We start from the raw sequence: 14321 nt of genomic DNA, 5'->3' as shown, positions 1-14321 counted from the left end.
CATTATCACTTTTATTACAACTCTGAAAGACGGGGCAGATAAATAAACACGCATTCAGACCTTTTGGCCTGACTGAGAAATAGGGGCTGTTTCAAATATTTGTAACAAATTTTCTTTGTTCCTCCTGCACAAAACTGATGTTAGTATTTTTCCTTTTATAGCACCAAATGCTGACCCAAGGAGCAGGTAATCGCAAGTTCAAATGCACGGAGTGCGGCAAGGCCTTCAAATATAAACACCATCTGAAAGAACACCTGCGAATTCACAGTGGTGAGTAGCAGAGGTGCCGGTGTTTGCATTTGCATCTTGTTTAATTACAGCAGTTTTTAAAGATTGTTTAAAATTTACACAGTTCTGTTTGTAGCTTTTTGGAGCTTCTAATTTATCTCATAAACTATGTGTACCTGATGTGTCCTCATGAGATTTATGGTACCACCAATAGCATTATCTTACAAAAAGAAGGAATGCTTCCACTTCTTAAAAACTACAAATGCTTTGATTTATTCTCAAACCTAGAGAGGCTCTTTGTTTCTCCCTTTAAAAACTCTCCTACAGATTAACCATTTTTGATCTAAAGAAACTCAACTGGCAAATTCTGAAGGAAAGTCATTTTTGGTACCTAACCATGAAAGAAGAAGTTGAAGAATTTTGGATAGGAGCGTGTGTATGATAAACATCCCTTGATTTCTGAAAGCTACATATTACAGAAGAAATATTCTACCACTGAGATTTCTTCTTTATAACTAGTTTGATAGCTCTGCCAAGCATTTTATTACCAAATTGGATGCTATTCAAAGGACTAGTTGGATTGGTAGAATCAATGGAATCTACACAGAGTTGATTAAAGACATGGCTCCACTTCCCTTTAAATACTGTGACATCTTTATTGTGCTATTGACCACACATTAATCTGACACTCTGTTTAAATGGGAGGCTGCCGATGGCAAGACAAGATTTGGGATCTTGGCTGAAAAAGGCATAGATAGTCCTCACCTCCCACTGCTAACATCTTGAATTATGTCCTCACTGGGTAGATAAAGCCCAGAAACGGTTATGGTCAAATAATTCTAATCTAAGCACCTTGATTGTAGAGGTGCTCCATTGTGTTCCCTTCATTTTAGTTTCACAGATTCTTGTTGTGATAACAAATGTAATTGTTACCTAAACAAAGAAATGTAATGTTAATTCTAATTATCATTTTAGGTGAAAAACCATACGAGTGCCCAAATTGCAAGAAACGTTTCTCCCATTCTGGTTCCTACAGTTCGCACATCAGCAGCAAGAAATGTATTGGTTTAATCTCTGTAAATGGCCGAATGAGAAACAATATCAAGACGGGTTCTTCCCCTAATTCTGTTTCTTCTTCTCCTACTAATTCAGCCATTACCCAGTTAAGAAACAAATTGGAGAATGGAAAACCACTTAGTATGTCTGAACAAACAGGCTTACTTAAAATTAAAACAGAACCACTAGACTTCAATGACTATAAAGTTCTTATGGCCACACACGGGTTTAGTGGCACTAGTCCCTTTATGAATGGTGGACTTGGAGCAACCAGCCCTTTAGGAGTTCATCCATCTGCTCAAAGTCCAATGCAGCACTTAGGTGTAGGGATGGAAGCCCCTTTACTTGGATTTCCCACAATGAACAGTAATTTAAGCGAGGTACAAAAGGTTCTACAGATTGTGGACAATACGGTTTCCAGGCAAAAAATGGACTGCAAGGCTGAAGAAATTTCAAAGTTGAAAGGTTATCACATGAAGGATCCATGCTCTCAACCTGAGGAACAAGTAGTTACTTCTCCTAATATTCCACCTGTAGGTCTTCCAGTAGTGAGTCATAATGGTGCCACTAAAAGTATTATTGACTATACATTAGAAAAGGTCAATGAAGCCAAAGCTTGCCTCCAGAGCTTGACTACTGACTCAAGGAGACAGATAAGTAATATAAAGAAAGAGAAGCTACGTACTTTAATAGATTTGGTCACCGACGATAAAATGATTGAGAACCATAACATAGCCACTCCATTTTCATGCCAGTTCTGCAAAGAAAGTTTTCCTGGCCCCATTCCGTTGCATCAGCATGAACGTTACCTTTGTAAGATGAATGAAGAGATCAAGGCAGTCCTGCAACCTCATGAAAACATAGTCCCCAACAAAGCCGGAGTTTTTGTTGATAATAAAGCCCTCCTCTTGTCATCTGTACTTTCTGAGAAAGGAATGACAAGCCCCATCAACCCATACAAGGACCACATGTCTGTACTTAAAGCATATTATGCTATGAACATGGAGCCCAATTCTGATGAACTGCTGAAAATTTCCATTGCTGTGGGCCTTCCTCAGGAATTTGTGAAGGAATGGTTTGAGCAACGAAAAGTCTACCAGTATTCAAATTCCAGGTCACCATCACTGGAAAGGAACTCCAAGCTGTTAGCTCCCAACAATAACCCTCCCACAAAAGACTCTTTATTACCCAGGTCTCCCGTAAAACCTATGGACTCCATAACATCACCATCTATAGCAGAACTCCATAACAGTGTTACAAATTGTGATCCTCCTCTCAGGCTAACAAAACCTTCCCACTTTACCAATATTAAACCAGCTGAAAAATTGGACCACTCAAGGAGTAATACTCCTTCTCCCTTAAATCTTTCCTCCACATCTTCTAAAAACTCCCACAGTAGTTCTTACACTCCAAACAGCTTCTCTTCTGAGGAGCTTCAGGCTGAGCCTTTGGACTTGTCATTACCAAAACAAATGAAAGAACCCAAAAGTATTATAGCCGCAAAGAACAAAACAAAAGCTAGTAGCATCAGTTTAGACCATAACAGTATTTCTTCATCATCCGAAAATTCGGATGAGCCGCTAAACTTGACTTTCATCAAGAAGGAGTTTTCAAATTCAAATAATCTGGACAACAAAAGCACTAACCCAGTGTTTGGCATGAATCCATTTAGTGCCAAACCTTTATACACAGCCCTTCCACCACAAAGCGCATTTCCCCCTGCCACTTTCATGCCACCAGTCCAGACCAGTATCCCTGGGCTACGACCATACCCAGGACTGGATCAGATGAGCTTCCTACCACATATGGCCTATACCTACCCAACTGGAGCAGCTACTTTTGCTGAAATGCAGCAAAGGAGAAAGTACCAGCGGAAACAAGGATTTCAGGTAATGAGACATATCGTTTTGCTCTGAATAGAGGAGATGAAAATTACAGAGCTTATGGGCATGCAGAAAAAAAAACAGTAGTGAAAAAAATCAAGTGCTATTTTTTCAGCAGAAATGTAAGAGTTTATTTTAACTTGAACTTAAAGCCGAGTGAGCTAGAAAAATAAATGGAGGAAAGAATGAAATGTTGTTCTATGTAAGCACATTTGCTTTAAAAAAAGATAAAGAAATCAATATTTATTTTGAGATAACATTTAGATTGATTCATCAGCTTTTAGAATTGTATATTGATAACACTTGGTGGGACTTATGTAGACACTGAAAAACTAAAGTTTGTAACAGTCACACACCTCTACAGATGTTCACGATTTATACATATATAAATTTGATAGGACATATAAATATACATTAATGTAATATATTTTGTTTAAAAGAGTATATTTTTTTAAAAGTGTTTAAAAAGTATTTTGTGCATTCCACATGACTTCTTTTGTAATTTTCAAACTAATAAATAATGTATGGTTTTTCAAATACAAAATACAGGTATGTTTAACATTATACAGCATAATCCCTGTTTGCAAAATAGGAGCATAAGTAGCAGTACACCTCAGTAACAGATGTTCCAGTATTCCAATTTACAGTACATCCGCCCTCTTTGTAAATGTATTTAAGCCTATTTAATCTTCTCTAATATTAATTAGTGCAAACGTAGTCTAAGAAAGCTGAACTGTGGGCTAGCAAATGGAAATATATGTTATCACACAAGTTTGCACTCGTTTGGATCAAGACAAAATAAATATCAAGAAATTTAATAATTTACTGATCCACATTCATTATTGCTTAATGCTGAAGGCTGTTTTAACATAGATAGAACATTGATAAAAAGTGTTATTAATATTCCCTATTTCAAATTAGAAAATTAAATATAAAAATATAGCTCGAGGCCTTCAGTTGGTAGACATACATTTAAATAGATTGCATAATAATAACATTTTGTACCTAAATATAAAATTCAATTAAAATGAGGTTTCTACAGCTACAGATCATTTCTAAAGTTAAGCACACTGAAAAATATACAAATTTAGATCTTTGATTTTCACTCGTGGATATTTCCTGGTATAAAGAAAACAGAGGATTTTAGGAAAATGTATATTTTTCTCACCTTTAGAGTTGACTATTTTCTTGAAAAACAGCTTTACCATCTAGGGCAGACAAGGTTTATATTTTTGTTGAAGTGTGAGATCCCATATATTGTTCATGGAAAATATTAATTTTAAAAAACTAGATCTATTAGTAGCAGTCAACTTTTGAGGTTCTCCAAAAAAATGTCAGCCTAGGCAAGGTTGTTTGGTGTAAACACAAAGGGAAGAGACTGTGTTGAACTATGTGATTATATCACAGGGAGAATTGCTTGATGGAACACAAGACTACATGTCAGGCCTAGATGACATGACAGACTCCGATTCCTGTCTGTCTCGAAAGAAGATCAAGAAGACAGAGAGTGGCATGTATGCATGTGACTTATGTGACAAGACATTCCAGAAAAGCAGTTCCCTTCTGCGACATAAATACGAACACACAGGTATGAGTGACTTTGACTAGCTAGTTAGAGCTTCCCGGCCTGCTGTACATTTCATAATATTTAATGAGTTCACTTGTGCACCATAAGATATAGCATATGCTGATACCTTCAACAAGGAGGAAATAATGCTTTTGCCTAGCTCAGTAGGACTTTTTTGTTACCCGTTTATTGGATCATTTATGTGTTTATGAGTGTGCTTGTCTTCATATCTTTTGACTTAATCTGTAAACCAAATTGACAAATCATATCAAAGGAATATTTAAATGTCCTGGTCAGTGAAATGGCATGATGCAAGCCAGTTATTGGAAATATCATCAAATGCTTCAGCTGTGATGAACCTGTATGTGTAAAAATTTAATAAAAAATTCAGTCAATGATCTATTAGTTTCATCATCCAAACATCAAATGAGCTACTATTTGGGGGTGATTTTATTTGGTTTTCATAAATTGACCACATTTTGAATAAACTAAAAGGTTTAGTACTGTAAAAGAAAAGTCATAAGTAAAGCAATAGGCCAAATGAGCTATGGAGACTGCCAATATTTGGAAGACTGAAATCAAACTTTCTAAATTTAATTAGCTTATTTCCAATTCATCCATTACTAATTAGGAGCAATTATACAGACTTGACAAGACAGCAGACTAATTCTTCCCTAGGAGTAGAGAGACAGTGGGTTAATTTTAAAAAAAGAAAGATGAAGTACCATAATGTAAACCCAAAACCAAACCCATTGCTGTTGTGTCAATTCTGACTTATAGTGACCCTATAGGACAGAGTAGAACTGCCCCATAGGGTTTCCAAGGAGCAGCTGGTGGATTCAAACCGCCGACCTTTTGGTTTGCAACCAAGCTCTTAACCACTGTGCCACCAGGGCTCCCCGTAATGTAAAGCACGTATTATTTTCCACAATCCAGCACCTGAACCCAGTGCAAGCCTGTAGTAGAGCCACACCTGTGCTTCTGCCTTCCTCTCCTCCCACCCCAACAGCAAGGTAACTCAGCTTCATCCCTGTCTCTAACCCATCTCCAGCTCTTCTCTGCTAGAAATTTGGCACGCTGAACTGACTCTAGGTGAGAAACGAAGGAGTGCAGGATCTCGATCAAAATATTGGTGGGAGGGGTAGAAATCAGGAAATTTTCCATGGGTAAAATTAGGAAATTTTTCATTTCAAATCAGGAAGTCTAGTATCAAACACTTTCATCTGGAAGAAAAAAATAATCTAACATTAATGCTTTTGAGGGAAAAGTGATGAAGAGGCAGGAAGGAAAAAAAAGAAAGAAAGAAAAGGAAAGGAAGGAAGGAGGAGGGAAAGGAAGGCAATCTGAATATTTCCCGCCACATTCTGACTGTCTAAATACGTAGCACCCTTTTTAGTGATTGATCCCAAACTATCCTTGGGGAGCACAAGTGACAAGAATTAGCCTGAAGGGTGGAGAGGGTGAGTTCTGTAACATTAAGTGTTGAGGGTATTTGTGAGGAGCACAGGTTGATAAATAGCAGCGCTCATACTCCACCCAATCCTGTTTCCTTGTCCTTCAGCTGACTGACATTAATGGCTATTGTTTTAAAAGTTCAACTAATAGTGTAATAATATTTATATTGATACAACCCAATGAAATTGGGTTATATTGATACAGTCAATTTGAAAAGCAAATCCAAACAGGTTTTATGCTTTTGTTATATAATTCAATGCTTGAAGCCTCAAAATTTTCTACATTTGTCTTTTATTCACACTTTTTTTTTAGTACCAAGTCCTATTGAGCATTTACACAGTGAAGATACTTTCATATCTAAATTTACTTTAATATTTTAATCAACCCTAAACATATTTTGTATTTCATTATTCCACTACTAAAGGCATCTTGCCTATCTGATTGGTTTTATTGTATGACCATATGCAAACTTTATCATATACTACATGGTGAGTGTAAAACTTGTATTTTAGTGAGGGCTGTCAAACATATTGACATCCAGTCAGTCTATTTCTTTCTTATCAATTAGACAGTCCACAAGTTATATAGATATATAGATATTTAAGAGACCCAAAGGTTGACAGATCACAAATATGCGTAACCATTACAGTTAGAAAAATAAATTGCATTAAAAAAAAAAAAAGGCTCTGGTCCTTTAAGATGTGAGAAGACCTGCTGACTAGAAACAAATTGCCTAGCAACAGGATGCTAACCATACAATGGTTTCTCTAAACGTGTGATTAGTTAAACTCTCGTTGGCTTCCCAGCTTGTTAAGTTTGCAGTGTGTTAACTTTTTGCTCTCTTGACCAAACATCTCATGACATTACTACTGTCAAGGTATTAAACCAAACCCATTGCCGTCAAGTTGATTCTGACTCATAGCAACTCTACAGGACAGAGTAGAACTGCCCCATAGGGTCTCCAAGGAGCAGCTGGTGAATTCTAACTGCTGATCTTTTGATTAGCAGCTGAGTTCTTAACCACTGCGCCACCAGGGCTCTAGTGTATTAGGTTCCATCAAAGTAAAGTTAGTTCTTCATAAATTATCTATCACTGTGATATATGTGAAAATTTAGCCTATTTTCCTTCCCTAATTGGGCCCCTTAAACCTTTTGTTTATAATAAACACTAATAATATTTAAGACTATACTACTATGAAAATTATAAGTGACAACTGTCTCTGGGTTAACAGATTCTAAGACTGGGAAGTGAAGTTGAATTATCATTTGATTATGTGTTGATTACCAATGTGCCGTTGGTAAAGTGTGTTTGTTATGTCTGTGTAAAATTTAACGTATAGTTTAGAGTAAGAAGGCAATTATGAGAGACTTATTCTTGGGATCATGTGCTCTTCTACATTAACCAATTTATTTCTTACGCAGATACCAAAGTCATAATGCTTAATTTTTCATAGTAATGGCTTATTGCTTGCTTGCTTTTCCTGGGACCTAGAGTAGGACAAGAAACCCTGGTGGCACAGTGGTTAAAGTGCTCAGCTGCTAATCAAAAGGTCACTGGTTCAAACCCATTAGCCACTTCCTGGGAGAAAGGTGTGGCAGTCTGCTTCTATAGATTTACAGCCTTGGAAACCCTATACGGCAGTTCTGCTCTGTCCTATTGTTGTGCCATTCAGTCACTTCTGACTCAAAGCAACCCTATGTACAACAGAATGAAGCAGTGCCCAATCCTCTGCCATCCTCACAATCATTGCTATGTTTGAGCTCATTGTTGCAGCCACCGTGTCAGTCCATCTAGTTGCGGGATTTCCTCTTTTTTGCTGACCCTCTACTTCACCAAGCATGAGGGACTGGTCCCTCCTGACAACATGTCCAAAGTACTTAAGACAAAGTCTCGCCATTCTCACTTCTAAGGAGCATTCTGGCCATACTTCTTCCAAGACGGATTTGTTCGTTCTTCTGGCAGTCTATGGTATATTCAGTATTCTTTGCCAGCACCATAATTCAAGGGCATCAATTCTTCAGTCTCCCTTATTCACTGTCCAGCTTTTGCATGCATATAAGACAAGTGAAAGTACCATGGCTTGGGTCAGGCACACCTTAGTCCTCATAGTGACCTCTTGACTTTTTAACACTTACAAAGAGGTCTTTTGCAGCAGATTTGCCCGATACAATACGTCATTTGATTTCTTCACTGCTGCTTCCATGGGCGTTGATTGTAGATCCAAGTAAAATGAGATCTTTAACAACTTCAATCTTTTCCCCATTTATCATGATGTTGCTTACTGGTCCAGTTGAGAGGATTTTGGTTTTCTTTACGTCGAAGTGCAATCCATACTGAAGGCTGTAGTCTTTGATCTTCATCAGTAAGTACTTCAAGTCCTCTTCACTTTCAGCAAGGAAGATTGTGTCATCTGCATATTGTATGTTGTTTAATGAGTCTTCCTCCAATCCTGATGCCATGTTCTTCTTCATATAGTCCAGTTTCTCGGATTATTTGCTCAGCATACAGACTAAGTATGGTGAAAGGATATAACCCTGATGCACATCTTTCCTGACTTTAAACCACGTAGTATCCTCTTGTTCTGTTCCAATGACTGCTTCTTGGTCTATGTACAGGTTCAGCATGAGCACAATTAAATGTTCTGGAATTCCCATCCTTCACAATGTTATCCATAATTTGTTATGATCCACACAGTCGAATGCCTTTGCAGAGTCAATAAAACATGGTAAACATCTTTCTGGTATTCTCTGCTTTCAGCCAGTATCCATCTGATATCAACAATGCTATTACTTGTTCCACATCCTCTCCTGAATGTGGCTTGAATTTCTGGCAGTTCCTTGTTGATATACTGCTGCAACCATTTTGAATTACCTTCAGCAAAATTTTACTTGCATGTGATATTAATGATATTATTCAATAATTTCCACATTCTTTTGGATAACCTCTCTTTGGAATGGGCACAAATATGGATCTCCTTCAGTCAGTTGGCCAGGTAGCTGTCTTCCAAATCTTGACACAGACAAGTGCACTTCCAGCATTGTATCCCTTTGTTGAAACATCTCAATTGGTATTCCATCAATTCTTAGAGCTTTGCGTTTCGCCAACGCCTTCAGAGCAGATTGATCTTCTTCCTTCAGTACCATTGGTTCTTGATCATATGCTACCTCCTGAAATGGTTCAACATCGACAAATTCTTTTTTGTACAGTTACTCTGTGTATTCCTTCTATCTTCTTTTGATGCTTCCTGCATAGTTCAGTATTTTGGCCATAGATCATTCAACTCTAGGCTTGAATTTTTTCTTCAGTTCTTTCAGCTTGAGAAATGCCAAGCGTGTTCTTCCCTTTTGGTTTTCTAACTCCAGGTCTTTGTACATTTCATTCTAATACTTTACGTTGTCTTCTTGAGCCGCCCTTTGAAATGTTCTATTCAGCTCTCTTACTACATCATTTCTTCCTTTTGCTTTAGCTATTCTATGTTCGAAGAACAAGTTTCAGAGTCTCTTCTGACATCCATTTTGGTCTTTTCTTTCTTTCCTGTTGTTTTAATGACCTTTTGCTTTCTTCATGTATGATGTCCTTGATGTCATCCCACAGCTCGTCTGGTCTTCAGTTCATTAGTGTTCAATGCATCAGATTTATTCTTGAGACGGTCTGTAAATTCAGGTGGGATATATTCAAGGTCATACTTTGGCTCTTGTGGACTTGTTTCAATTTTCTTCAGCTTCAACTTGAGCAGTTCGTGGTCTGTTCCAAAGTCAGCCCTTGGCCTTGTTCTGACTGTGATATTGAGCTTCTCCATTGTCTCTTTCCACAGCTGTAGTCGAATTGATTCCTGTGTATTCCATCTGGTGAGGTCCACATGTACAGCTGTCGTTTATGTTGCTGAAAAGAGGTATTTCCAATGAATAGGTCGTTGGTCTTGCAAAATTCTATCATGCGATCTCTGGTGTTGTTTCCATCACCAATGCCATAATTTTCCAACTACCAATCCTTCTTTATTTCCAACTTTCGCATTCCAATCACTAGTAATTATCAAGCATCTTGACTGAATGTTTGATCAATCTTAGAGTGAAGAAACTGATAAAATTCTTCAGTTTCTTCATCTTTGGCATTTGTGGTTGGTGAGTAAATCTGAATAATAGTTGTTTTCACTGGTCTTCCTTGTAAGCGTATGGATATTATCCTATCACTGACAGTGTTGTACTTTAGATCTTGAAATTTTCTTTTTGACAATGAATGTGAACATTCCTCTTCAATTTGTCATTCCCAGCATAAGAGACTATAGGATTGCCTGATTCGAAATGGACAGTATCAGTCCATTTCAGCTCACTATTTCCTAGGATCTTCAAGCATTCTATTTAATTTATGGCAACTTCCAAATTTCTTTGGAAACGCTGGTGGCGTAGTGATTAAGTGCTATGGCTGCTAACCAAAGGGTTGGCAGTTCGAATCCACCAGCAGCTCCTTGGAAACTCTATGGGGCAATTCTACTCTGTCCTATAGGGTCGCTATGAGTCGGAATTTTCCTAGATTCATACTTCGTATGTTCCACATTCCAATTGTTAGTGGATGTTTGCAGCTGTTTCTTCTCCTTTGGAGTCGTGCCACATCAGCAAATGAAGGTCCCAAAAGCTTTACTCCATCCACGTCAATAAGGTTGACTCTACTTTGAGGAGGAAACTCTTCTCCACTTGTATTTTGAGTGCTTTCCAACCTGAGGGGCTCATCTTCCAGCACAATATCAGACTCTGTCCTATTGCATTGCTATGAGTTAAATCGACTCAATGGCAACGGGTTTGGTTTTTTTTTTTTTGATTAGACTGGGATAGAGGAAGGAAACACACAAATGTTGATTTCAGTAGGATTAATTGTCTCAAATAAAGACTGTAATATAAGATCTGAAACTGGTATTAGACACTGTCAAGAACTTACTTGTATTCCACTAAAATTTTAATCTGACATTTACTGGGTACTTTCTCTGTTGAGACATTGTGGTAGATGCTTTTAAACCCACCTTATTTGGAAAAGTAATAAAAATGTCTCTACTTTTGAGTAAATAAAGCCTCAGTTTTAAATAAATTACCAATTTTTTTCTCAGTTACATGATAGTTTTTGCATACTAGCAACCTTCCATTTTATTATTAATTTCAGTTTTCATTCTAGCTGACAAGTGAATAATGAACCTAGATATTAGAAAAAAAAGTTGTTTACCCTAAAAAAATTTTTTTGGTTCACTAAATATCAGTTTGGATGATTTTTTGTATCTTGTTCGTGTGGGAATTTAATTCCAGGACATTTTGATTTAAATCAGGTAAACCAATCAAACAAGTCAAAAAAAAAAAGATGAATGTTCAAGTCAGTTTCTATTTAAATTGAATTGATTAAATACTTATCAGTGAATCTTCTGGAGATTGGTAGAGTATTTAGTGCAAGGTATAGATCAAGCTTCCCCCACCACCACCACCAAAATGTCCTTTGCATGGCATAATGGCAGAACATTTTATTCTTTCAGGTTATCAGTTCATAATAGAGACTTAATATATATTTGTAAGCCTATTGTTTATTATTGAATGAATTCCCTGAAAATTGATTGTCTGTAACCATAGACTATCTATAAAATAGGCTACAGGTTAGTGGGCATCCCCCAAGCTTTCCTAATAGGCCTTGAAACCTGTGCTGGAGAACGCTCACTCTGTCTCAGGATACTGCTCTGTGTTGTGTTTCTTTGGAAACAGAAAGCCATATCCAACTAGGATGTGCATTCAGAATTATTCACACAGTCTCTTCGTGAAGTGATGTAACTGGTTGACATTTTTGTGCTCCAGAGCTAATGAGATATTGGTATCTAAAAAAGGTCATAGAACAATTCTACACCAATGCACACTGTAACAGCTAAAGCACCAAGAAATATTTCATCTAGTGTTTCTCTTCTCTCCATTCAGACTTGTTTCTCTAATGTACTCTGGTTCTGATATATGCATCTTGCTTAGAACTTGGGAAATTATTGAACATATATTAATGAACAAGAATAAAATTATCTAACATAAATTAAGTGCTTACTGTGTGCAATCCTTGTATTAAATATTTTACATACATTGTTCCTGTACTCTTTATGCCCAGTCTGAGTTAGATCCCAAAATGATCTTCCTTTTACTGACAAGGAACCTGATCCTCTAGAGAGGTTACCATGCCTAAGACTGCCTCAAACTAAACCAAACCCTTTGCCGTCGAGTCGATTCCAACTCATAGCGACCCTATAGGACAGGGTAGAACTGCCCCATAGGGCCTCCAAGAAGTGCCTGGTGGATTCGAACTGCCGACCTTTGGGTTAGCAGCTGTAAGCGCCACCAGGGTTTCCCAAGACTGCCCTGCACCTCCTAAAACATAGATTTCAACCCAGATAGTCAGACTCTAGGCCCCATCTCCCGTATTTAACACTGCACCATCCTGCCCCAGTGAATGAACTGCTGCTGTGAGAACTGTGTTATCCTTGCTCCTGATAGCATCCATTTCTTTAAGCTCCAAGTCCACACAAGAAAGACCAAATTCACAACATAGCAACGTGAAGTCTCCTGGAAGGCAAAACCTTTGTCTTTTTCCCAAATACACTTCTGCTTCCTGTTAAATTACCTTCCCACCCGGTGGTCTTGTGAAATGGAAAAGCACACATCTTTCCAGATTCTTGGCACTCCATTGGAATTCTCCTCTCTATTATTCAGTTTACCTCATTCAAAACATCTTTTCTAAAAGTTAAGGAATGGTTCTTGTGTGGTTTGAATTATACTTTCTTTCTTCAGACTATTAGCTGCCTTAGTCTTTGAAGTAGGTTATTAGAAACGTCTTTATGTCCAATACAGCTGGTAGTCACCAATAAGTATCTTTCTGATTTCTTCCCTTACAGGTAAATAACTTCTTCCTACTTTAATATTATGCCTCACCACATCTATCACCACTAAATTTCTACTGGACATTCCAGTAAAACAAAGACCATTCATGAAATAACATGCAACAGTCTACAGCATTTTCTAAATAGTGGCATGCCCCAGAGACATTCAATAACATAATTAAAGATATTTGATTACTAATTGAGATTACATATCACCATATCACTGAATACGTGAAGTGTGTAGAATGGGTTCCTAATCTTATAACATGACACTTAGCAAATAAAAATGGAGTTGAATCTACTAATGCCGGCTTTTAATTCAATTTGCTGAAATGCAAGTTTGTATTAGGGGAATAGAGGAGCCCTGGTGGCCTAGAGGTTAAGAGCTCAGCAGCTAACCAAAAGGTCGGCAGTTTGAATCCACCAATCCCTCTCTGGAAACCCTGTGGGGCAGTTCTACTCTGTCCTGTAGGGTTGCTATGAATCAGAATCAACTCGACAGCAATGGGGGTTTTTGGTGTATTAGAGGAATATAAGCACATGGCTTCACGTATGTTCTGATGATACATAGTGCTCTACATGACAAGTTTCTGACTTTAACTCTGGAACACCAGCCTGATAATTTTTTTTTTTTTTTGTCAGTTCTATTTTGGAAATAAACTTTTAAGTATGGCAGCTATGGAAGGTGTTGAAGGCATTCCAGTGCTATTTGTGGCCTGGAATCAACCAGATGTGTTTAGGCTTGGCACTGGTTTCAAGTTCCAAACACTGGTTAGAAACTGCCTGGAATGCCAAAGGAAATACAGCATTCTCTAGCTGAGGAGTATTTTAACACTCAACAAGTGGCTGACATCGCATGGAAAACTTTAGAGGGAAAACACTATTTGGAATCAGTTCAGCCTTCATGACACACATCTTTCTTATTTGTATTTTTGAATGGTTTCCTCTCTAAATTGTATGCTTAGAATCATATGACTGATAAGACATTCCTAACATCATCTTTATTTCTACTCCTTCCTAACTTGGCAGCATGTTCTGGTTAAGACTCAAAGCCCATTTTCAAAGCAACCATTTATGATGTAACAAACAGAAGATACAAATGCCAATAAATACCAGTTGCCAATAAATACCAGTAATGATGCCATCTTTATCACTTTTATACACATTCTCGTTTTAAAAATGTTAGGAAGAGAATTACCTAATAAAAATACGTGCTAAATCACCAGAAGTGTCTTGTTCAACAGG

The 14321-nt window shown here is 37.5% G+C and overlaps 1 protein-coding gene across 7 annotated transcripts in view; it reads left to right on the top strand.

The window, feature by feature from the left end:
- Positions 1-14321, top strand: part of ZEB2 (zinc finger E-box binding homeobox 2) — a 146131-nt gene that overhangs the window by 123090 nt on the left and 8720 nt on the right. For all 7 annotated transcript variants that reach the window (XM_023730226.1, XM_023730221.1, XM_023730220.1 and 4 more), the window contains 3 exons: positions 162-270; positions 1204-3173; positions 4575-4755. In XM_023730226.1, coding sequence (XP_023585994.1) covers positions 162-270; positions 1204-3173; positions 4575-4755 — 2260 coding nt within the window. The remainder of the gene's footprint in view (positions 1-161; positions 271-1203; positions 3174-4574; positions 4756-14321) is intronic.

This window comes from Trichechus manatus, unplaced genomic scaffold (genome assembly GCF_000243295.1).
Source record: "Trichechus manatus latirostris isolate Lorelei unplaced genomic scaffold, TriManLat1.0 scaffold00033, whole genome shotgun sequence".
In the NCBI taxonomy this organism is placed as follows: domain Eukaryota; kingdom Metazoa; phylum Chordata; class Mammalia; order Sirenia; family Trichechidae; genus Trichechus; species Trichechus manatus.
Note: the sequence above shows the minus strand (reverse complement) of the source record. Positions and strands in the feature narration are given on the sequence as shown.